The 24,372-nt window shown below is 41.7% G+C and overlaps 1 protein-coding gene across 3 annotated transcripts; it reads right to left on the reverse strand.

Annotated features, from left to right (window-relative positions):
- Positions 1-413: 413 nt before the first annotated feature.
- LOC135898879 (zinc finger and SCAN domain-containing protein 10-like) lies at positions 414-24,185 on the reverse strand. Of its 3 annotated transcripts, none has more exons than XM_070535743.1 (5): positions 23,754-24,185; positions 19,215-19,638; positions 13,719-13,775; positions 11,240-11,552; positions 414-3,282 (listed from the first exon to the last, which is right to left on the reverse strand). In XM_070535743.1, exons 2-5 carry the CDS (start codon positions 19,216-19,218, stop codon positions 3,243-3,245), a joined length of 414 nt encoding a protein of 137 aa, XP_070391844.1. In that variant the 5' UTR covers positions 19,219-19,638; positions 23,754-24,185; the 3' UTR covers positions 414-3,242. The 3 variants fall into 3 exon arrangements, 2 of the variants coding, with proteins under 2 accessions (XP_070391844.1, XP_070391845.1); XM_070535744.1 differs by having other exon boundaries at positions 23,446-24,185; XR_010563436.2 differs by lacking the exon at positions 414-3,282 and having other exon boundaries at positions 10,017-11,552; positions 19,302-19,638.
- Positions 24,186-24,372: the final 187 nt, after the last annotated feature.

A 24,372-nucleotide genomic window follows, 5' to 3' on the forward strand; every position in this document is an offset into this window, starting at 1 on the left:
TGGACAATGTGTTTTGTTGGATCATAATATTAAATGGAATCAGGCAAGTGTGACTGAAAAAAAGAGAATCTAAGCATGCATCTTTATCTAAAGTCGCTTCTCATTCAAACTGTGGCTGACACCCTCAACTGACACGAAGCTAATTTGCCACCAGTGTACACTGGGTGTCCCAGCCACATTATACGGTGCACTTGAGCGAGTTTTATCGTCTTTTAGTCTAATTGTGAACAGCTGTAACATAAATATTACTAAATCTTTTGTGGTTGATGTTTGTCTTCGACTTTCATTATGTTTCATCCTGACCTGACAGCATTCTACAATACTCCCAATGATTTCAATGAGATCACTCTAATATAAAGAATTCAAACACACAATGGAAGGCAAGATTTTTTTTTTCTGGACATGTTTATTGACATACCATGGGTTGTAAGGCTGGACAAATAGTTTATGCCCTAGCAAATGCTGCCACAGAGTCTAGACCGTTATGATGCCATTTCACTGCATTGTTTTATTGATTTGATGCGTAGAAATATTATGGGCACCACAGTTCTCGAACTGCGGCTTGGAGCCCATTTTATGTTTTAACACTGGGCACAACTTGGTCACTAGCAGTAATAAATGCAGTCATTTGAGCTCTACTGGCAGAAACTGTTCTTCAAAATCTTGCACAAGTGCCATGGGAGCTGACAACTTAATGCACGGCGCAGGATGTGGCCCCAGCATATGGCACTGACCTTGTCTGGCTAGCACCATGCAAATGGATAAAAAGAGGTCAACATAATGGTGCTTGTATGTATACAGAGAAACAATGCACAGTGACCAAATACCAGGGAAGCTTGTGCAAGAGATTTTTATTTGCTCGCTCACTCATCAAATAAAAAAAATACGAAACATCTACAGGGACGTGCATATTTTGGTTAAATCTTAGAAAATTGTTTTGTGCTCACTGCTGCTCTGTTGTTGCTCAAATTCTTCAGAAAAATCGCGTTTTAGGCTCTATGTTGTTCTATGTAACACTTGGGACAGTTGCGTGCCTGTTATTTAAGGGAACCCCCCCCCACCGCAATTTGCCTTTGTTTATGAGGATGCAAGCTGTTGTCGAGACGGCGCTAGCACACACTTGTGTCGCTGCCTACTGGCAGCTGCAGAAAGCAGCTGTTCAGGGAAGGTTGCCATGTGTTCCAGAGGAGTGGGTAATATGAGACAAACCTCCCTGAACAGCTGCTTTTTGCAGCTCCCAATACGTGCCTACACAAGTTTATGCTAGCCTTGTCTCGGCAGCAGCTTGCGTCTTCGTAAACGAAGGCAACATTGAAGTTCTTTCATTAAAAAAAAAAGCACTGATGATTACGATACTCCCTAATGTGAACTTTGAGTGTAGCTATAGGTATACGTGTTTCAATTTCTCTATACATTAGGTGAGGCAAACAATCTGTCTCATGGCACGTTGCAAACAGAGTGAAGTGTGGCGTGACTGCTTCGTTAATCTGTAGGTCGTGAGAGGAAGCGCGTGGGTGATGCATGGGTGCGATTCAAAGCAGCCATCGCAGACAATCCCTGTTCATGCAGCACTTTGTTTCCATACAGACGCGTGCTACTCTGGTGCCATCTTGTAGCCATTGTTGTCGCAAAACCCGTCGTGCGTGGCCCTAAGCTTTTATTCTCTCGCTTTCACCATACCCTCCTCCTCTGCTTTCCTCCTCGCAGCTGCCACTTCTTTCATCCCCCGCCATGCTCTGTATTCGCTCTCATCTTTTGCTGTGCTTGTTTTGCTCGTTTACGAGGTAGGGTGCCAATGCCAATGCTTGCCGCAGGAATGGGCACCTAAGATCTGCACTCTAAAACAGGTAAGTCCAGAGTGTTACATTGAATGACGTAGACCCTTAAACGTGATCTTTCTGCAAAATTTGAGCAAGAACAGAGCAGCGGTAAGCGCAAGACCCTGTTTCTAAAGTTTTAACTGAAATATGCATCTCCCTGTACAACCCTGTATTGCATGCCTGCTTGAAATATATATTAGCACAAAGACTTCATGCAAACATTTCTAAGGCATCGCTTCCGACATATTTATGAAATTATGTAGCGAAAGATGTTTCATAAATTATATAAGAATGCACGAAAATAAACCCTAAAGACTTTTCGCTTTATCAGCACACATAACACATTGATTCTAGCCATGAACAGAGTGCAAGCCCTGCATTAATCAGCCACCACAATCCAGGCAAGCAAGATGCACTTCTAGTGGTGTTATTAATAGATGCAAGCTGTATAAGGCAAGCGGGCCAGTGTAGGACTTCCAATGCATTGGGATAATAATAACAAAAGCTGGATGCAGGTGAAAAAAGAAACAGAAAGAGGCACAAAGCATATGTTAAGTTTGACGATGACCATGCAGTTTAAGCTGAGCGGCACAAATGCTACTTAGCAAAATTACAACAATATGCTCATTGCCACAAATAGTTACCAGCTGATTTCATGAATGTGAAAACTCATGAAAACCATTTTGTTGTGTTCACTATCACATTATAAATTGGTGGAGCTTGCATGCTTTCAAAGACCAACAGTAGATGACCTTGAAAAGGGCATGGAATGGTAAAGTTTTGAAGACTGAACCATTTTCTGTCACTGTCAGCACCTGTTTCTAGTTTCGTACTGCCAAGAGAAACAAACTTAAAAAAGAAAAAGAGAGAAAAAGAAAGGAAAGGCTTTGTTGCTGTTACACATTTCCTAAGGCAAAAACACTACAGCGGCAGTTTGACTTCAGAGGTGATTGGGACAAATCCAGAGGAAGAATTTTCCACAAAGTAAAGCGATGAATGGATAAAAACAATAAAGACAAAATTTTACTGGACAAGCAGTTGTAATATTTTTCAAAAATGCATCATGTGCTTAGTAATGGCGGTAGCATATATGACCAAGGTACAGTGCTACTTCATGCTACTCTGCCAAAATGCACTGGACTCCACTAAGTCCTGCATTGTGAAAGTGCACATGGTAGTTCTTTTGCTGTACCTACAAGAATTATCAAAAACCTCTAATCACTCACCAGATGGTGCTAGCAAGGCAGTAATTTACACAAGTTGTACATAACTTGCAAAATGAATACAGTTTGAAGTTGCAAAACAAATAGTGTGACTGTGTATAACTCCAAGTTCCACGGTGGCTCAGCGGCATTCTGCTGCTAAGAATGAGGTCAAAGGTTTGATTCCTGGTAGTGGTAAGAATCGAAGTGCATGGGGTGCTTACTTAAAGAAGCCTGCAAGAAACGGGAGCCTCTGATCACTGAAAAAATGGAAACAGCAAAGCAGTCAGTGATGAATCGCATTTTAAGTTGTGAAATGAATGACGCAAGCTGACAATTTGCTATTGGTCACACGAGAAACAATAAAAGTTCAGCTGGAGCTGCACTTTCTTTCTCTGACATTTTTTTTCTTCCCTGCAAACAGCGAGTGTAGCACAAAACAGAGCTTGCCTAGTAGGGAAAGTGGAACACTTACAGCGGTTATAAGCAATTTGTGTCTACACGCTTCCACGCAGAGAAACTGGCCATTGCGGCCTTCACTTTCAGCAATCAAGTACACATCATCCAGATTTGGCTAAAGTGATAAAAGATCATGAAGGATACGTAAAAGGAGTTCAATGCTAGGTCAAAGCCTGGAACTGTCATGACCAGCAAAGCTTTATTTACTCGGGACAGTTGCATGCAGTTCAGCAAAACTACTCTGCAACTGTAGCATGATAAATGAAACTGCAAATAAACGACACACACGTTAGCCAAAAGCTACGGGTGCACCTGCGCAATTTCTTCAAATTTACATAATTTAACACAAGCCTACTATAGCAATGCCATGCTTGCACATGTACAGCTGGCCACATAGGTTTAAATCCTGTGTCGAAGGATTTGCAACAAAACTGAATTCCTGCACAGCCTGGGCACACATACTTCAATGCAGTTTCAGTTAGAAGCAATTTCTCCGACCTACACAGTGACACATTAAACCAGAAGCGCTAAGCTTAACAGAGCAGAAATTCACATTTGTCATAGAACTCGTGTCCTGTAAACTTTTGTTGCCAACTGCATACACATAACTGATATGAGCCAGCACACAATGGGCAATTGACTATGAACATTTTGGTTTCTCTGCATGCTCACAATCTAGTCAATGCATGGCTTTACAAAGAGCATATCTATATGCTAGTCTACTTGCAGTCAATCTCCTGGCAAGCACGAGCCTAGGGCACACATCCCAGGTCCAGATTTTATAGGCAGGCTTTAATTATCACAGATTGACAAGCAACGGTTCATGAACAGTGAAATTTCTGCTGCCTGCTCACTGAATGTCAACCACATGCTGTAACAGACAGTAACGTACAATGATTTTAAAATTTAAAATGACAATATTGCTAAACAAAGTCGCAGTTGAAAGAAAGCAAAAGCAAAAGCCTGCTTGGCCATGTCAGTACACTAGAGCTTCAACACGTTATCAAACGCCTATCCATTATAATTGTTCATCAGAGCTTGCACGATCTTTCTGTCTCACTAGGAGAGCAAATAAGGTACTATACTGCAGAAATTCTGCCACCTGCAACTGGCTGGCTTCTTTTTAAAGATCAGTGGATGAGAAGTGCCAATTGCATGCACTGCACACCAGCAGTTGGAACTGTCAGTTCTAAATTTGACAACAGATGTACAGTAAAACTTCGTTATAACGAAGTTGAAGTGGAAGCCACAATTGCTTCGTTGTATTCATTACTTCGTCATGTTCATTTTGCATGTACTGCAGTATGGATCTCTATGAGGATTTCATGGGGAAATTTACATGCTTCGTTATACGCCGTTTCATTATAACGAGGTCTGACTGTAAAAGAGACACAGAAGTATGTGCTAACAAGAAGCTTTGCCTTAATTCTCTAACACACTAAAAAAAAACATGAGACTGAAGTTTTGTCTAAAGCTTTCATTTTCATCTTTCTTGGTCGCTTAATCACCAAACCTTGCTTAAAGAAAGAATGTATATGGAAAGACACAATACTGCATAGTCAACAGATGATACGAGCTGCTGTTACGGCTTTTTTGTTTTGGCTAGAAGACTGAGCCATTTGATTTACACTACAAGAGCATGCAAGTGAAACTGAAAGGCCAAGTAAACGACACAGTGGTGCAGCCGGGGATAATGTGTTGAAGTGAAGTTAGAGATATATAATGTTAAAACAAATTTTCAGGTAGCTTAAATACGAGCACAGTTCAGACGGGCAGAGGGGATGTGCGACAAGGAAACAAAATTGGAATCGCCACATCAGAGAGAATCAAGGTTGCCCAAAAGACAGCAGTGGAGCTACCCCACTGTTTTACAATAATATTGCACCGGAATAGAACCTACGGTGCGAGCATACTGTGGCACTTGAGACCACACTCAGGATTGTGCAGATAACACTCTGACATGGAGGGAGGTGCTCTTGGAGAGGCATGCACTTCCTTGTACATTATCAAAGCTGTGGTTGGCCTGACTTTGAAGTTGGCAAACAACTAAATGTGCAATGAAAAATGCACAGATGCCTAACTGGGAAAGAGTTTGTGTGGCTGCAGTGGCCAATCACATTCACTCATTTCTGTGACCCCATAGCAGAAACGAATTTCTTTTGATATTGGCATATGTCAGGAGCTATGTTTTGGAGTGTGGTGGCACAAAGGGCATAAGAAGTGAGGTATTGTAAGTGGAACTTGTAATGAATTGTTAGGTTGTCAATGAGTACAGCTGCAGTTTTTTCACCAGTTCCACATTATTGTGAAACGGAGTATATAGTGATGACGTTAGAAAGTGAAGTGATGCAACCACTTATGAATGAAAGGAGGTCAAGACCACGAACACAACAGTGAAAGTCTAAAAGGCAGAATGAGTGCAGCATGCACACAATGAAAAAAGATTAGAACTATATCACCAGAAAGGAAATTACGGTTGCAGCTGGAAAGAAGATGACACAAGGTTGGTATAGCAAGACAGCTTTAAAAACCATATCAGAGCCAAAGGACCCTCAAAGCAGTCACCTAAGGAACCAATGGTTGCAGAAGCCAAGGAAAGAACATGGTAGCTGAAGTATTCTTTTTAGTATTGTAGAGGCATTCATGAGTTGTGTTTTTGATCCACATTCAAGATTGTAGGGATAAAGGAAGAGAAGGAATGTAGAACAGAATGTGCAATTGGAAAGATCAAAAGAGACAAGATCCTCATGCTACATGTAGTTCTCTACCTAGAGAGCTGTATTGGTGGCTGTTCTTCTGTCCACATTCTCAGATACAGTTGAACCTCGATATAACAAACATGGGTGTAACAAACATGGGTACATTTGCTTTTCTTTTGCATAGACTTGATCTGGAATTTTTTTGCCAATATTTTTGGAACGTTTTTTTACTGGTATGTGCCCTTATAACAAATATCGGATCTAATATAGGTATTATCGTGTCAGATGCTGCTACTTTATATATCAAGATTCCACTGTACTTATGAGCTCTTGTTCACAAGCTGGTCTTGACAGCATTATCCAGAGATGCACTTTCTGGCGATGGTGGCAGCTACTACAGTGGTTCATTTACCAGATGTGGCGCGAGGTGAAGCAGAGTAGAAAAAGGGAAAAAAATCTCAACAAAAATAACTAAGCTCATCTCAAGCAGTGGTTATAGATTAAAAAAAAAAAAATGAAACATGTGACAGAAATACGAGGTGTAGCTGTGTAAGGTAACACAAGTCAAGCCGGAATTGCTGCATGGCTGCCTACAAATCGGAAGTGACAAACCATCAGCTATACTCGATGCTCAGACACAAGCAAAAATGCACTACGCTGTCACTATTTCAACTTGCACACTAGCAGAAAGATGATACAAATACATTAGCTACTATACAGTTGGCCAACATACAAATAGGACCCTGCTGACTTTACAATTTGATCCAGTAAAGCATTGCAGAAATGTGCTCACAATGCAGGTTCACGATTGCTTGCAATGGAAGCAATTTGTAGACCTGTACAAGAACAGAGCAAGGATTGCATGATAAATAAGAGTAAATGTCTAATAAAGGTTTCAGAATATGTGTAAATGCATATTCCCACTCCCAGTTTAAAAGTAATGCGTACAAAATGCTAGCCTCACATGCTCTACTATAGTACAGAGTTGTCATTTACACCGAAGATAACTGGAAGAAAAATAGGTGTGCAGGCAATACTGCGAACAAAATAATTACGAAAAGAATTTTAAAAATAGTTTAGAACAAGTGCAATGTTTCTCCATACATTAATCAAAGCATAACTAATGTAAGCAATTAATCAAAGCAGATCGGCCTTTATTTTCTGCTATTTGGTCAACTCGTGGTGCCACTGTGCACTAAAACATGATAGTATGTTCACGGTTCAAAGCCATCAAAATTACATGTGTCCAAAGTGTCCACGTTCTCAAATCTATGGCTGCCCTTGGCATTACTTAGTACTTTTGGCGGTACGTGTTGTATCAGCTTATTATCAATGTCTCTTCAGAAGCTCACTGTAATGACAAAGAAAGAAAGAAGAGATTGCTAAGGTGTATTGCAAAGAATTGCAAAGAATAGAATCTCACCAACATTGTCCATATAAAATCTCTAAACAACACTGAAGCAGGTGAGCAAAAGGTATGAAATATTTTGGACCTAGCAGGTGGCTGGCTTCATCTTTAATGTAAAAATGAATATTGTTGCTACTTGCTTCTAAAGTGTTCGAAAAAAGCTTTGAGATTTTTATCCACTGGAAGCACGAGGCATGAACTTAGCTTACCTTTTCTTTTCTTTTTTAATTTTACCAGCAGTATGCCTCACTCTGCAGCCTTGCAAGACTCATTGTTGACTGTGTAATAAACTTGTTGATTATTTCACTAATGTTTTAACTGCAATTAATTTATCAGGCCATTCAGCTGAATTAGTGTGTGCCAAATAAGGCAAGTTAACCAATTAAATTCCTGTATGCACTTGTTGGTTTATAGTCTCTGCATTTTGGTAACTGTTTTCTTAACTGGGCACTCTCAGGAGTAGACATTCTGAACTATGTTTAGTTCAGTCTGCATATTACTGGAATGACCACACATGGCCTATTTCCTACAGGTATGCACTTGGTGTATACTCATACCTGTCAACCTATGAATTGCAAAATTCTTAAAAATCCTGTTGAGATCACAAAGACTTAGGGGTGGGGGGTGGGTAACATTCATTTTTAGATCACAGCGACATTTTCAGCGACTTTGACGTTGCTGGTTTGGCTTGCTTCAGGAACCTGTCCGAGTACAGTTGCTTGAAAAAGGTAGTCCTCTGGTATATGGCATCTTCTGCTGCCACAACAGGGCAGCTTAGGTGCCATCACAATTACTTTAATGTGCACATTTTCTGAATCCTGCACCTTTGCATTCAACACCTTTTTCGTAAACAGAATCCATTTTTCGTAAAACGATGCAACATGTTAAATCATAGAATGGACTAACATTTCTAAACATTATTAAAAAACTTGCGAGAGGCGACAGGCATGCAAACACGATTTGAAAACTATAAGATGCTTACTTTATTTTTTGAAGTTGCACATCTGAGCAATGGGCACGCTTTAAGGGAGGGTGTAATAATCACTTGTTAGGCGTGCCATTCTGATTGCCCCGCTATGCTGTTAGCACTTCCTGGATGGTTCCTTCCCTTCAACTTATCTTTCCAAGAAAATCTTCGAGCATGACAACAAAGTGAAGAGCTACATCAACCAGATGCCAATGCAGGATTCTTTTTTTTCTAGCAAGTTGTCTTTTTGGCTCTTGGCATGAATGGGACAGTCATGACGAAACAAACCTCCCGAAAGTCCATTAAGGATAATGGACACTGTATACTGTGCTATCGAAAACTTTACACACATGAGAGAAGGGAGAAATGAAATTTACACTATTAAACTTTGCAGTCTCAACCAGAACCAACAAAACCAGCCAAGCTGGTGACTCTCATGAACTTTAGAATGGACCTTCTGTAGCTGCATAGGCTAATTAGTGAGGTTATAACCACAGGAAGTTGAATTCATATGCTCAGAGTTTAGAAGCTGGAACTCAAGACTAGAGGGCCATAACACTGACACAATCTTGCTATGCAAACTTTGGATCTTAGTATGTTATGCAGAAGACTGCCACCACCACTGCATAGTGCAACTTATGAGAATCATGCTGGTGCAGTTGCTACGTTCATCAACATATTTGTGCTTCCTAAATAGTGCTCACTGACTGCATTAACACGGCGAGCTGGGCGAGTTGGTGATTGAACATGTTCCTATGGGTGGGCAGCGCAAACCGGACAAAGGACGAAAGAAAGTACACAATACGAGCTCAGACTAACAACTGGTTTACTATTTCAAGCAACAGACCATAATATAGAGAAAATGTAAACATGTGTAAAGTGACGTTTACAAGGGTGTTAGCCTATCTTGCCATTAAAAAAATAAGTTTCTTTATCCTGCAGAGCGATAGAGGTCTGGCTGACATATGCGCCTCAGTTCACATGCATGAAGTAGGCCTCTACAATCTCGCAGTTAGTTTAATGCATATTTTTATAAAATATTTCTGTTTGTTCAAACATGGGTTTGCATGAGCAAACTCTACAATGCGCGCGCGGCCAGATTAGAACCTGAAACAGGTTCTAATCTGGCTGCGCATTGTAAACAGGTTCTAATCTGGCCGCACATAGTAGAGTTTGCTCATGCAAACCCATGTTTGAACAAATGGAAATATTGTATAAAAATATGCATCAAATTAACCGCGAGATTGTAGAGGCCTACTTCATGCATGTGAACTCAGGCGCATGCGTCAGCCAGACTTCTATCACTCTGCAGGATAAAGAAACTGATTTTTTTGAATGGCAAGATAGGCTAACACCCTTGTAAACGTCACTTTACACGTGTTTACATTTTCTGTATATTATAGTCCGTTGCTTGAAATAATAAACCAGTTGTTAGTCTGCGCTCATATTGTGTACTTCCTCTTGTCCGTCGTCCGGGTTGCGCTGCCCACCCATAGAAACATGTTCACTGACTGCACTGCCTGTTATAACCGCAGTAAGCCCATCAAAAGTGATAAAGCAACGGAAGGTAGTGAAGAAGTGCTGAGATGTCAGTGGAGAAGAAAAGTGCGATGAGAAAGGGAATCTTTGGTGAGCGTTGCACCTTTGACTACTGTACAGCGACAATGAAAGCAGTGCTTCACTGCACAAAAGTTGCATTGGTAGCCCTCATGTGAACAAAAGGTGCTCGTGATGCTGCCTTTGATAAGTTTGTGTAGTCATTGTGTAGCAGCAGCTAATTCTAGTCACAGAAGTTAAAGGCAAGCCATCAGCTGTCACTGCTCTGCAGTCATTTTGTTTCGCAGCTTTGTGACCTGCCGATTCCTCTTGCTTTCAGTGCTAATGGGGGGGGGGGGTGTGAAGCAGTAGCCACTCAAACTAGCAGGGACAAAATAATGTTTAAAAACTTCCGCAAATGTGTGTTAGCACACGATAGCATGTGCTGCGGCATTTGCAGCATCTGTGTTATGGCATCTGCATTAGACAACAGATGCTGACACTTTATCCATCTCAGTGGCTTTGCAACGCTACAGTCGAACGATGTACCACACTTTACAGACAAAGGCGTGTTGTGCATCTGCCCATCACGGGTTGTTCCTGCACGCCAATACAAACATGGCAGCAACATAGAACAAGTAAAACAGAAATTGCAAGGTTCCGGAGCACCTTTCAGAAGGCTGACAAAAAGGCCGCTTGAAAGATTTTCTAGTGCACTGAAAAGCACACAATGGCACTGTGTTTCAACTAAATGGCCACGCAACCGTGCACAATTGGACATAGAGATCCCAAATACTGCTCAAAAACTGGCTCCAAATTAAAGAAAACACTGCATGTACTATCAGACAATGTGACAGCAGTTCATTGGAAAGGAGAGAAAAAGGACCTAACAGTTCATTTAACGTGGTTTCTAGTCAATCAGGCAGTACACACTGGCATTACATCTCAGTAGAGTCGGCTTTAGCACACCATGCAGTTACTCAACATGTCCCAGACGGTGGATGTATGACAGCTGCAAATGAAATTTAAGACCTCCTGAGCCCCAAGACAATCTGAGAGCAGTTTGAAGGCAAAGAAATGCAGGGGAGACCAAAGGCATGGCCCGACTGTGAAGCACTACACGAGAGGGCAGGCAAAAAGGTGCTCACGAGCACTCCTTGGCGTGCCTCTCGAGGTGCTTCTTGAGGTGCTGTCGCAACACAAATCGCTGTCCGCACACCTCGCAGCCGTAGTTGCGCACGCCTGTGTGCACCAGATTGTGCCGGTTCAGATTGCACTTGAGGCTGAACTTGCGGCCACAGATGGTGCAGGCAAATTCCTTTGGTGGCTGTGCCAGTGACATTGATGCCTGCCGTGTGCTTGCTACTAGGACGTCCGAGACAGATGTAGAATTCAGGCCCGTCGATGATGACGGAGACTGCTCGTTGTTGGCACCAGTCAGGAAGTAGTCAAGAGAAGGGACTGCATATTGAGCAAAGAGATTAACAAATGAGACCTCCTATGCTAGTGAAGTGTACACTTGTCATTAAAACACATATACATAAACAAATCTCAATAAATCTTATTGTGGGGTAAGTGGGTTCGTAACGCTTAGGAAAAAGAAAAAGATTTTGCGTAAAAGACAGACAAGCACAAGAGCAAATACCCTATTGTGCTTGTCTGTTTTTTGAACAGTGTTTTCCTGAACACAAACAAATGATCAGCCTAAGGTATGTGCAGCTATAGTGACCGACTCTCAATGCTGCACACTGCAATTTATGAACGTGCTGGCTTTCAGAGCGCAGGCCTTTCCCACTCTGCATTTCTTGATGTGGTTTATTAGACAGTTATTGTTTACCGGAACAGAATTTTAATCCCAACTCATATTAACCTTGGCCTGTCACACTTGGAAGCACATGTCACAGGAATTATTTTTTGCAAATGACGAGATATGCAATTATTTTAAGTGGGAACTGTACTTCTAGGCTGGGGTAAAAATTACATATCGCACTTCAGTGACTCCTCTAACTCGAACTCATTTTTTTGCAACAGCAGTTCCTCTCTCAAAACTCTCTCCCCTCCGTTCCATTGCCTCTAAACTTGTGCATAACCCCTGCAACTCTGATCAAACCATCCAACTTGAAGGGATCAAGGTGCCTTCCCAAGCCTCAGCCCCAAGGCTGCCTGTGGTGAGAGCCTTTTTGCCAAGCTTGTTATCTGGGAACCATCACCTCTTCAACAACATGGCAGACATGGCTAGTGCACTGGAACTACTTTCCCAAGCAAACCATGCTTCTCTCTCCCTGGCGTTGAGTTGCACGCCACTACAAGGCGCCCTGATTGGTCTCCCCATAGTCGCACATGAGTGCACACTCCCCCGAATCTGTACAGCTGAGCACTTCTTCAGCACTTCACTGCAGCGGATGCTCCGCAGACCTGCAACGAGTTGGTTATGTGGGACCTTTACTATTGCAGCTTGTTGTGCTCAGTGGACCACTACCTGGTTAGCCTAACATAGCAGCCACAAGTACTCGATCAGTTTTCCAGTGAGCCTTTTTGCCCGCAACCGTGACTGTCATGCTATGGTGTATCCTGTGTTAATAAACCAGTGCTTGCTGGCGATCTGACTCCAAAGCTTTCTTTGTACAATGTTGGAGAGTTGATGGACCCTGCCACAGCATCCTTTGTGCGCTGTAAAGTGGAGGAGTGCCGGGCCCTTTCCTGACCATCATTCAAAGGGTAAGCATTGTACAAACCCATCTCAACATTACTGACACCCCATGTTGGGCACCACAAACTGAATGCAGCAGCAAAAATGGCAACACCACACTGAAAACAACAATGATCTTGGTAGGACGAATGCGACAGCACAATGGGGCCATAATGATGATGGGAGCAACACAGTGTGACAACAGCATGGCAATTACTCTTTGTCACTGACACCTAAGAAAGTGAAGCATTGTTTCAGTGAGAATAAACTGGAGAATGACAGATGCAGTGTGTGCCAACCATTCAGCGGGAGAGTATTGCAGGCTGTTACATTGAAAATACATATGCAGACACAACTCCTCTTCAGGTCACGTGGGCTACAAACTCCACACGAACTATGTGGGGGCATTGTACAATGAGCATCATTCGTAATTTTCATTCCATTCTTGTGAAATCTCTGTTGCGATGGAGGCACCACCCAATAAAAGTCCCCATTGTCCCTTCTAAAGTGGAGCAGTTAAGTCGAGTGAATTGCAATGACTGAAAAATAACAAAGGCATACAAATTTTGAATTCTACATTTTTCAGAAACGTCGCCGATTTACAGAAATAAAATAATGTAATCACACAGATTAAAATTCCACTGCTTCTTTTTTGCTGTAAAAGCTTCAAGCGTTTGAAGTTCCATGTTTGCTGCGTGCAATGTTGCCAATGCCTACACATAAATAAAAAAGCGAGCTCACAGGTCTCAAAATTCTGGTAAAACATTTTCATGAGTTTTCCAAGTAAACTGCTGCAGGCATGCTAAATATTGGTGATAAGCTTTCGAGTGAGCCACAATAATGGTGATTGTCAAAAATCTGTAGCCGATTACTTCAACATTAAAATGCACTCGCAAGACAGAGCCAGCAGGAGTGGGCAAATGATTCCCACCACTCACCACTGTAAAATGGAAACTCTTGCTTGGGCAAAGCTCGACTGACTGCCCCTCCATTTCCTGTAAAACACACACCAATGAATACAGTGAATACAAAACAAAATACGGGAGAAAATAAGCAAGGCGACAGCAGCAAAAGATGTAGCAAGGTCAAGGCCACTTTAAAGCCATAAAAGCAATGCTGAAGGGGGAGAAAAATAATGTGATTTTATTTTAGTTTTGAGAATTTTACCAATCATGTGACCCTATTCCAGAGGCTTCCTTGAAGGCAAATATAGATTCCAATACAAGCAAATACAGCCGCCTTCCAATGTGTGCAACGCATACATCAATTAACTCCAAGCAGGGTTATTTGGTCACATCAGTAACATGATGAAGTGAACGACCATGCTAGCTGATTACAAGAAAGGGATTTGTGGACATGAGCAGTGGCTTCCAAGTAATAACATTTATTGATGATGGCAAACACTTGAATACCTCATAAAAAAGAAAAAGAGATGGCAGATCGAAAACTAGGTATACTAACAATGAAAAAAGTTCATTTGCACATTATCGTGACTTATGCACAACAAATGTGAAAGCTCTTTGGCAGATAATGTGACGGTGCAAGCTCACACATGCAGATCTAGTTATATTCAATTTCAGGCGGGTTCAACAATTTATTGGATGATATTGTTCTGTGTTGCAGCACTTTCTTCACACCAAAGCAATGATCTACATGTGAAACAATGTAATGAAAGACATACCTGCTTTTCTTTCCAACAGTTTTGTTACACTAGCATGAGCGGTGGTTAAGAGTTCATCTATGCTCTGGAACATACTACAGTGGAACCCGGATATATTGAGCTCGAAGGGTATTGCGAAATAGTTCGATATATCAATAACTCGATATATAAATTAAAAATTTGGTACAAAGTTATTCAGGGGGATTTTACAGCTGTTTTTATACACAATAATTTGTTATATAAGGGTTCGATATGCCCAGGTTCGACTGTATGCGGCCATGGAAAGGGTACCGTAAGGAAGAAGATGGCTCATCAAGTGCACGCCCCATATAAATCCAAATGTTTGATTCTAAGCATGGCATGTGCAGAATAGTGAAGTGCTGACAAGAATAGCCATTGCAAACAGGGTAATGAAGTAAAAAATTTTCCCAGCTGAAAGTACACAAATAGTAGTTCAAAGTTCAGCTAGCGCAGACTTTAACAAAGGAAGGTCAGGTTCAAGAAGGAAGCATTTTAGATATGCTCATGTATTGTGAAAAATGAAGCAAATCAAAAAGCAAAAAGCCCATGAAGTCTGATAATGAGATAAGATCAGCATGTTGGAGTCATTCTTACTCAAGCACATTCAAGACAACAATGCAAGGCCCTTCTGGGACACTCGGTTGCATGTCATAAACTAGACAATAGAAGAAAATGCCATCCACAAAATTCTCTGTAGCAGACTTCACAGGCTGAAAAAGTCATTTATGCACCATTCCACAGCAAACACACAATGCACTTAAAGGGGCCCTGAACCACCCCTCAGGCTTGGTGAAATAACATAGTTCGTGGGTAGCATATACTGCTGTGAACATCACAGCCAGGTTTTGCTGTCAGGCTGCTGAGCACGCGGTCGCGGGATCGAATCCCGGCCACGGCGGCCGCATTTCGTTGGGGACGAAATGCGAAAACACCCGTGTACTTTGATTTAGGTGCGCGTTAAAGAACCCCAGGTGGTCAAAATTTCAGGAGTCCTCCACTACGGCGTGCCTCATAATCAGAAAGTGGTTTTGGCACGTAAAACCCCATAATTTAATTTTTTTTTAGGTTTTGCTGCCGTACGCGGTGCTTGGAGCTCGCAAGTGGATCGTGAAGTCACCTTACTCTCAAACACTCTCTTTTCGACAGAAGGCCCTATCCTCATTCTCTTCTGGATGCTTTATTTTGTCATTGGATGCTTTATTTTATCATTCCCTTAGGCAGCTGCTATTGGCTGATAGCCGACATCAAGCTGGGGTCAGCTACATGGCGCAGATACCGCGGTCGCCATGGGGTGCCACCACGAGTCCATTGGCTAAGTGCACTGCGGCTCACTAAAGACAACTGCATTTGGCTTATGTTTAGCGCATGTAGGCCCCAAAGGCAGAAGTTGTGGCGTCTCCAGAATGAAATTTAAACTGAGTGCCATGGTGACATTTAGAGTATGGAGCATTGTGGGCACACCCCACTGCACCGTAGCCTTCACAGTGCCATGAATTGAAGGAACGGGAGCACAGCAGAGGCTGTATTCGATTGTCAGTACCTCCGCTTCTGCTGGACGCATTGAAGTATTTTTTGCAGCAAAGTTTTCTGACATAGCCTATTTTCACTTCAAATGCCTTTTTCCGCTTCGATAAAGTGGTCCAGGGCCCCTTTTGGAACCACTTGGTTTAACCAAATTGCCACTTGCACTATAGCGAACAACTGAACAAGGATTCTCTGCAAGAAAAAACCCAGCAAGAAAGGTCCATGAGAGCTCAAACACAGTCATTGCTAATAAAGTGTTTTGTTGTTTTATTTATCTACACTTCAGAATTTCCAAATATTTAAAATTATGTTTGCTATATCCATTTACTGACATTAAGAAAGACTGCACACTTACAAAAATAACTGCTTTTCATAGCCCTCAGAACATCCTTGCAGCAAAAGAATACCTGGCAAACGGAACAAATGCTTGTCTTTTGTGACTTCCAGGTAACGCATTTTCTTCTATCTCTGTGATCCCATGAAGAATGCATTGGAGAGGTGCTACTATACGCAGTATTTAACAACTCTTGCAAAATGAAATTGTTGTTGCAGTGAATTTTACACATGGGTTCTTTGCATAGCAAAAGAACAATTTCACAGTGATCAGTGAAAACAAGCGCCCCATTTGTAGCAGCAGTGCGGTGACTTTGAAAATGCTCCAGCATTTTTAAAATGGTGCCACATGTGCACATAATATTTGAAAAATTAGAAAATATATTCCAAAATATCACTGCACACAAAAATAATTAACAGAGACATGCCTTCACACAGAGCCTGCCAGTGAATCAAAATATCACGTAGCAAAATACAGCACCACTGGGCCCAGTGCCAGGACAGACTTGAGAGCATTGGGGGGATAACAAAAGCACTTCAGCAATTGTTGGGGATTCTCCACATTTTGTGAACAACTTTAAGGTGAGAGTAACACTTTATAGCCAATAATGGTAAATGCAAAGCATTTTGCCAGGATGCTATGTGTGTGTGATCAAGTGAACTGCACTTGAAAGATAAGGCTGAGCACATTGCTTGTCGACTAGCTCATGCTCAAAGAGTTGAAGACGCTAACTACCAATGCTGTTGTGAGCAACGAAATTAGACCTACACAGGCAATGCCAATATGTGCTTGGAGTTCACTACATCCGGCTTTAAGTTTAACATAGGCAATGTATTGTTGCAACACACTTGTTGAAAAACAGGAAATGGGACTTGGCACCAAAACAAGTCCGGCTAGGCAATAACTGCTATGAAGACTCACTTAATAAGGTTTCGAGGCTGGTTATGAGGTTGGTACCTCGCAACTCCGTTGAACTACAGCCAAACCTCACTCCAATGAAGTTGCATTTGACATAAAATACCATTGTTATATCAGGTATTCATTGCAGGCACATATTCATTACATGCCGATATATCGGCAGGAAACATTTTAGATTTCAATTTAGTCCATTTATTTGGTTATTTAGACAATGTATATGATGAGCTTGAGGCTAAAGGCTGAAGTGTCTGACGAGGCCTTGACCGACTTTACTTCGTTGTGCCCAATAATTTGTTACATACATGTTTGATATATTGGGGTTCAATCATATTACATTAGCAAAAGCAATTTTTGAGACATGGTAAGTAGTACAAGTCGGTGTGAGGCTGCAAAAGAAACTTGTCCTTCTCTTCGTCTGTACCACCGCCCATTCTTCAACAAGTGTGCTGCAACAATATTTTTCATTGGGGATGTCTGCAGTTTTAGCAGTTCAACCAGAGGAATACATAACTGTACCTGCCTCTGTTATAATTTTTCACTATATTCATAAAGCAGTAGGCACAGTGGGTGTTGACAAAGGCTTCAGAGAATAAAGTACAAAGGCATTACAAAATTTTTTGCCTGTGTATCATTTGGGGGCAATGGTCATCAGAAATTGTGCGACGATCACCAACAAGCTCACAATTATGTCAACTATGACTATTTATATATTTACTAGTTTCCTCGTGAGCATGTTCGTGTGCATTCAGGGCCAGGCAGTGCTCAAGAAATCCTAAAATGGCATTCTGCTGCTAAGCACAAGGTTGCAGGTTCAATGTCAGGCCACCCTCCGAAGAGGGCGTTATGCAAAAACACTAACTGATAGTGCTTTCGATGTGCATTAAAGAACCCTAGATGGTTGAAATTAATTTGGAGCCCTCTACTACAGCACCTCTCGTAGACTACGAGTTATTTTGGGACATTAAACCTTGGAAAGAAGCTAGCATCAGTCACATTATGTCTCTAAATGCGTGACAAAACACAGAAGCTCGAGTAGATTACTTTCCCCAAAAGCCCTCCTCATTCAAATTGGGACATGGCTGCTAATGTGTCATGGGGCACCGGGGTATCCCACCACACATTTTGGGGACAGACAATTGTAGTCTCGGAGGCTCACTGTAAATGGACATGCATTTAGCACTGGCCAGCTTCAATTCCACATTACATGTGTGCTGAAGTTACAACTGATATATTGGTCAGTAAAACTACTTTTACTAATTTATTTATTTATTTATTTTATTGTACCCTCAAGACCGAAGTATTACAGAGGGGAGTGGGTAAAAAAAAAATATACACAAATAAATAAACAAAGCAGCAATAAACAACAAATGTGATTAGTTAATTGCATCCGGGAGTAATGATGTCTGATAATGCCGAACGAAACTTAGAGTTGTCCTTGATTGCGACAACTGCGCCGGGAAGGTGGTTCCATTCCTGAGAGGTCCTAGGAATGAATGATTCGTTACAGGTTCTGGTGCGGCACTGAATGATTCCAACCTTGTGGCTATGGTCGATGCGAGAGGAAATGTAGGTAGGAGGTGATATTAGATTATCGCTGACTTACTGACAACTGTCATGTAATTCCCAATGTCTGCAGATGCAAATAATGAATTCAGTAAAGGATGGCACTAGATGATTTGACATCGCAATTGCGCTATGTAGGACTTGGAAAACAAACATTAAGGCAAAGGAGCACACAATCATAATGTTCATGTGATTTCCTTCATCCTAGTGCATGTTTTTTCACAGGTATCACAATATGATGCATTGACAACAAAATTGCACGTTTATCTCTACCGCACTGCTTTCAAGTATTTATTTTCAGATGTAACTCAGGTTCCTGCTATCAGGCACTATCACGAGAATAGGCATGTCATTGAGAGCATTGTGCACTATCAAGAGCACAGGCAAATTATCAAGAGCATAGAAGGGACTTGCGCATGTGGTTCTGTCACAGGTGTATGCAAGGGGCATGGCAAGAGCCTGGTGAATAAATGGGGCTAGGCCAGGGTAACACCGACGCACCCAACAGTGCACTGTCCAGCTGGTGTCTTCAGGGGGAGGGGGGGGGGCAATCATTCCACAGCCCGTGGTGCCCCCCCAACTGGTACCCCTGCTCTGCTCTTTTCAAATGTCTCTAGAGCACGAGCATGCAGAGTTTGGAGGTGCCTTTCAAGATGATGCTTGTGTAGGAATCTCCGGCCACAACAAGTGCACACAAAGGATCTCTCTCCGGTATGAGTAAGCACGTGCTTTCGCAGGTTGCTCACACTGCTATACGTCTTGCCACATGTTGAGCAAGTTCTGTTGTTAATCGGCACTGTCGGCCATGGCTGTCGTCGCCGAGGCCCACGAGGAAAAGCTGCACATGAGAAGCAATACGTTTCTGGTTAGCGGACATGCTGGCCTGAAACTTTCCACTCTACTCAGGCGCAGAAATTCTTAATGGCTACATAAAATACCTACTCAAACCAAAGACTAGTCTGAATTCAAGGCTAATAGCGTAAAAAATAGAGGATGCAAAAAAAAGTTTCCTTTAATGCAAGATGATTGATAAAAATATCAACAGCAAAATGAACAAGCATTTAACAATTTTTACAGTAATTTGAATCATTGTCGATCTGCCACTGCATGGCACCTTGGATGCTCATCCAGCCTATTTCTTAAATAATACTGCTTGAGTGTAGACCACCATGATGGTCAGTAGCATGTGATAGAGCGTGTTGGCAAAAAGCATAAAACTTGTACCTTTGCTCGTGTTGTCCCCTAGGCTGTTCTCACTGGCATAGTATAGCACCTGTAGCTGTTATCCCCGAGCATGCTTTACTGTCATTTTACGATAGCAGAGACATATAGACATAGTTCACAGTTTTTTTATGCCATTAGCATTTACTACATACAAGCAGTGGGAAACAAAAATGATGCATGACAAAAGTTAAAGAGCTAGAATGTTGAAACTGAATGGGAAAAGGCAGGGAGGGAATGTCGCTTGCAGACGCTACTCGAGGCAGAGGGAGAGAAGGTCTCATTTGGTAGTTGCGCTGGTATGCTGGTATGATAACAGGGCATTCAATTCCCTCTACCTCTGCCAATAAGAAACCGATCCGAAAAATTATTTCGGTAAACCGATCCTTAGATGGCATTTTAGAATTGTCAGTGCGTAACTAAAATTTGCGATGGGTTCTGTCGAGGGCCCTTTAAGGGTGGCAAGGGCTGCATAGCACTAATCAGAACAGCCTAAAAGATTATGCAATAGCATGAGCTTTGTATACATGCCAACACTCTAGCCTATTTCACGATGCACTCCATTATACTGAATGTTTGGCTGGTTTCAAGATATTAAACATTTGGATGGGTGTACAGTTACTTTTGTTAAGCTCATTATTTGTTGGCATCTATGTCATCAGCCAGTTCCTCATCCTGATCACCTCACAATGCCTGGTTGCATTTTACTTCTACACCACCCACATTCATTTCCCTTCGATTCACCTGCAATTCCTGAACCAGTTCACAAGGTGCTGCACCCTGCCATTCGTTTCCGCAACCTCCAAACCCATGCCGTTTGTTTCAAGAAATGCAACAGTGCAGGGCTGGTTCATAATTTTTCTGTGCCCTCCCTACTGATGGTCCTGACTTGGCACAGACATGCAGGTGCAAAGCACCAGTGCAGCAGATGTTGCAGCACATGGGCGTGAGTGTCACTGAAACCTTGCTGCATCTGTGCAGCATGCGGTTTTTGTTGTTTACATGTTTTGATGCACGTGTGCACTATCATGTTTATATTTGCCATAGCTTGAGATTAAGTTATTCTGCTGATCAAACCAAAGTTATTTCATATTGAACATGTCTGTTTTGAAATGTAGGTGCTGGTGGTTTTCTTGTATATTTATTGCCCTGCACAACTGAAAAAAAAAGAACATCTTCTACATGTTTGCCAACGAAGACACACCAAGTCCGGTCCAAGATGCACACATCGCACATGTTGCTATCAGAAATATCCTGTTCAATCATCTGTAACGTAGGAACAGTTGCTTTTTGCTGTTTTCCAAACCAAGCACTTCAAAAGTGAACTTATGGTTCAGAACCCATCACTGAACCTCTCAAACTTATTTGGCCGGCACCCATTAGGCAGACAAACATAAGGCCTGCATTGCATCTGCACTTTGACACTAATTTCGTGCGTAACATTGTTCCTGCAGAGCTGAACATGAGCTGCACAATTTCTGAACTGAAAATGAAATGAAACGCAAATGAACCGAATGGACCTATCATCCATAGGTCTGGTCAGTGTGTTTCATAAGCACCGCATAATTGTTGAGAGATTAGCAGTAAGTTGTCTCAAGTAGCCCTATCTAGGTTGCCATTGGTCTTTTCAGTGTGTGGTTGATGCAGCTGGTTGGGCAAATTAGTGCTAGCACTCCCTTGGTTACCGAGTTACTGCACTTTTTCCAATTCCTGCCTTTGTGAAGACACTGTTTGGTGGAAACGGATAGACTACACAAACCATATACATAACCCTCACTCTTCAAACTAAACCCTCGAGCTTGTGCCAACTCCAGGGCTTTACAGCGAGCACATTTATTTTAAAGGGCAGGAGGGAAAGGGGGATATCTCATCTTAGATTAAAGTAAATATTGCATGTCACATCAGCAAGTTTCCACAGAAGTGAAGCACAAAGAGGTTTTAAAACTAAGCATGAAGAATAAGTACATTTTTGGCTTTAACTTGGTAAAGCCAAAAATGTACATGTAGAAAAACTGGCAGAAATTATTGTGTATTATTTCCTTGTCAAAATTACAAGAAACTGAACACATACACATGTGCAAAAAGTTCCAAAAATTAATGATGAGTTAACTCGTCCTTGGCACCAAAGGATCCTCATTGCGATGGTGAGTTATCTTGTCATTGGCAGTTATGTAGTTAAACAAGATCATAAAATACATGCCATCCTTGGTTTACTGCATACGTAGATGAGGTAAATATTTGAACCTCTGTGTTTGGCAAGTTTGGAAAGTATGCAGGTACGAGATAAGTGGCACCTAAGTGTTTTCTTTTAATTTTCAAACTACTTGGCACTGGCTGAAGTGAAAGCCATGCTGGGAAGAACAATATGAAACATAACTGAATTATTAATGTGCTGCACAATATGCACAAAAAAAGAAAAAAGATGAGAGGACAGAATGCAGTCTGCAAACTAGTCCACGAGAAAGTATTAATGAAACATAACTAGTGCGAGCTATTCACAACAAAGAAGTCCTCGGTTAAAAGATAAAGATCATCAGAAGTAGCATGAAGGCTCTAAAGTGGATTTAAAATTGGACAATAATAGTGAAATCACTCAAACTAAGTGCAAAGTCTTTAAGACAGGTACTGAAATGAATTTACGGCTGTTGGTAGCAACATGATAGCCTTTCTATTTGAAAAAGGTGCAAATACTACCTGAATGGCTTCCACATGTGCTAGTTATACTCGCGGGTGTATTCTCATCAGGTTGTGTGTACTACCACTCAACAGTATACTACATGCTGATGGAGCATGAAGCATTTTCACGCAGGCATTGATGGTGCCATGCCAAGGTCTTACTCTCAGGAGCACCAAATCCACTTTTTGACACTGAAGTTTATACATGGATATGTACCAAATTGCTCGATTTAATTTTCTAAGACACTACTGAAGTAATTATCTGCTGACAAAAACTATTTCTCATTTAAAAGTTTATCATTGCCACAGCCCATCCTATGTATGAGAAGGCAAGGGCACTGGGGACATGTTAAGGACAGTTTACACCCTTCATACAAGGCAGAACTAAACCCAACTGCTCCTTGATGCACTTTGGATGAGAAAACAACAAACTTGAAATAAAGCAACTTTGTTATAACGAGCACCTTCCATTTGCACAGATGGGCTGGATTTAAATGCAAATTGCAATAAACAAAGTAGAAGTGTATAATTAAAATTTGTGATGCAGCATCCTGACGAAACCAGTCGCTAAACATGTCCCAGCTTAGCATATTTAAATCAGTCATGCTAGTGTCATACGTGGGCGAGTATAGGACGAGCAACATGCGACATAGATTGTTCGCTCCTGTTCAAGTTTAATTCTGGCCTGATTTAAATGCTTGTATCAAGAGATGATTATTTTTCACACGTGAAGAAAACTGCTACTCACATAATCAACAGGTTACACAATACTTTCCAAGAGTGCATATGCGAATGCATACATTCAAAGACTGCATATAACAGCAACGACAATAAAAGAAGCAGTTCAAGTCTTGTCTACACTTCTAGGGTCAAAATTTTAAACAAGAACAATAAAGACGTGCCCAGAATAGTCAGTTGACCGTCACTACAACAGCAAGCTGACAAACTTAACTGTGATATCATGCGACCACAGTTTGCATACACCGATCAGTAACTAGCAGCAGAACAGCACATAAGTAGCTAAGTAAATGCGATATGAAAAGACGCATTGCGTACTCGGCATCTACATGAACGCTCGGCTGATGGTCGAATACACTACTCAATTTAGGTGACAGCACAGAAAAAGAAGACTGCGAATGTTAGAACACCAACAGGAACACAGTTTAGAATTTGTCGGGTGTAGTACGAGGCAGATGATGTTGCCAGTACTGAGATATCTCCTTTTTCTGAGACAGCGTTTATCTTCTCGCAGACCAGCGCCCAGCGCCGTTCGTGTTGACATTGTCGATGGTGTGACACATTCTCTAGAGCACACATTGAGAAGCACTAATCCCACATTGGTCACACGATGACTTGATGCTACGCCGTTAACAAGCGCACCGCACGGTAGAAGAAAATCGCACATGAATTTTGGGCATTCTATGAAGGCAATCACAATGAAAAGCTACACATCTCGAAGATTTTCCAAAGCCGCTAGCCGATCTCAATGTTGCCTGTCGACGGAGTTGTCTGCGGCTACGAGGTGTTAATAAAGATTAGTAAAAAGTGTGAAAACATGACCATAAGGACAAATTAATAAAAAAATATTTTCAGCCTGAAATAAACATAAGGCGATAGATACTAAATGCAACTAAAAATTTGAGTTCGTTGGAAACAGAAGTGGCGCTGTCATCGC

Source organism: Dermacentor albipictus, chromosome 3 (assembly GCF_038994185.2).
Source record: "Dermacentor albipictus isolate Rhodes 1998 colony chromosome 3, USDA_Dalb.pri_finalv2, whole genome shotgun sequence".
NCBI lineage: Eukaryota > Metazoa > Arthropoda > Arachnida > Ixodida > Ixodidae > Dermacentor > Dermacentor albipictus.

Coding starts and splice junctions, on each gene's coding strand:
- LOC135898879 (XM_070535743.1), bottom strand. Junction 11,553..13,718: donor AGAGTTTCCATTTTACAGTG/GTGAGTGGTGGG, acceptor CTCAATATGCAG/TCCCTTCTCTTGACTACTTC. Junction 3,283..11,239: donor AGGCACGCCAAGGAGTGCTC/GTGAGCACCTTT, acceptor CCATTTTTTCAG/TGATCAGAGGCTCCCGTTTC.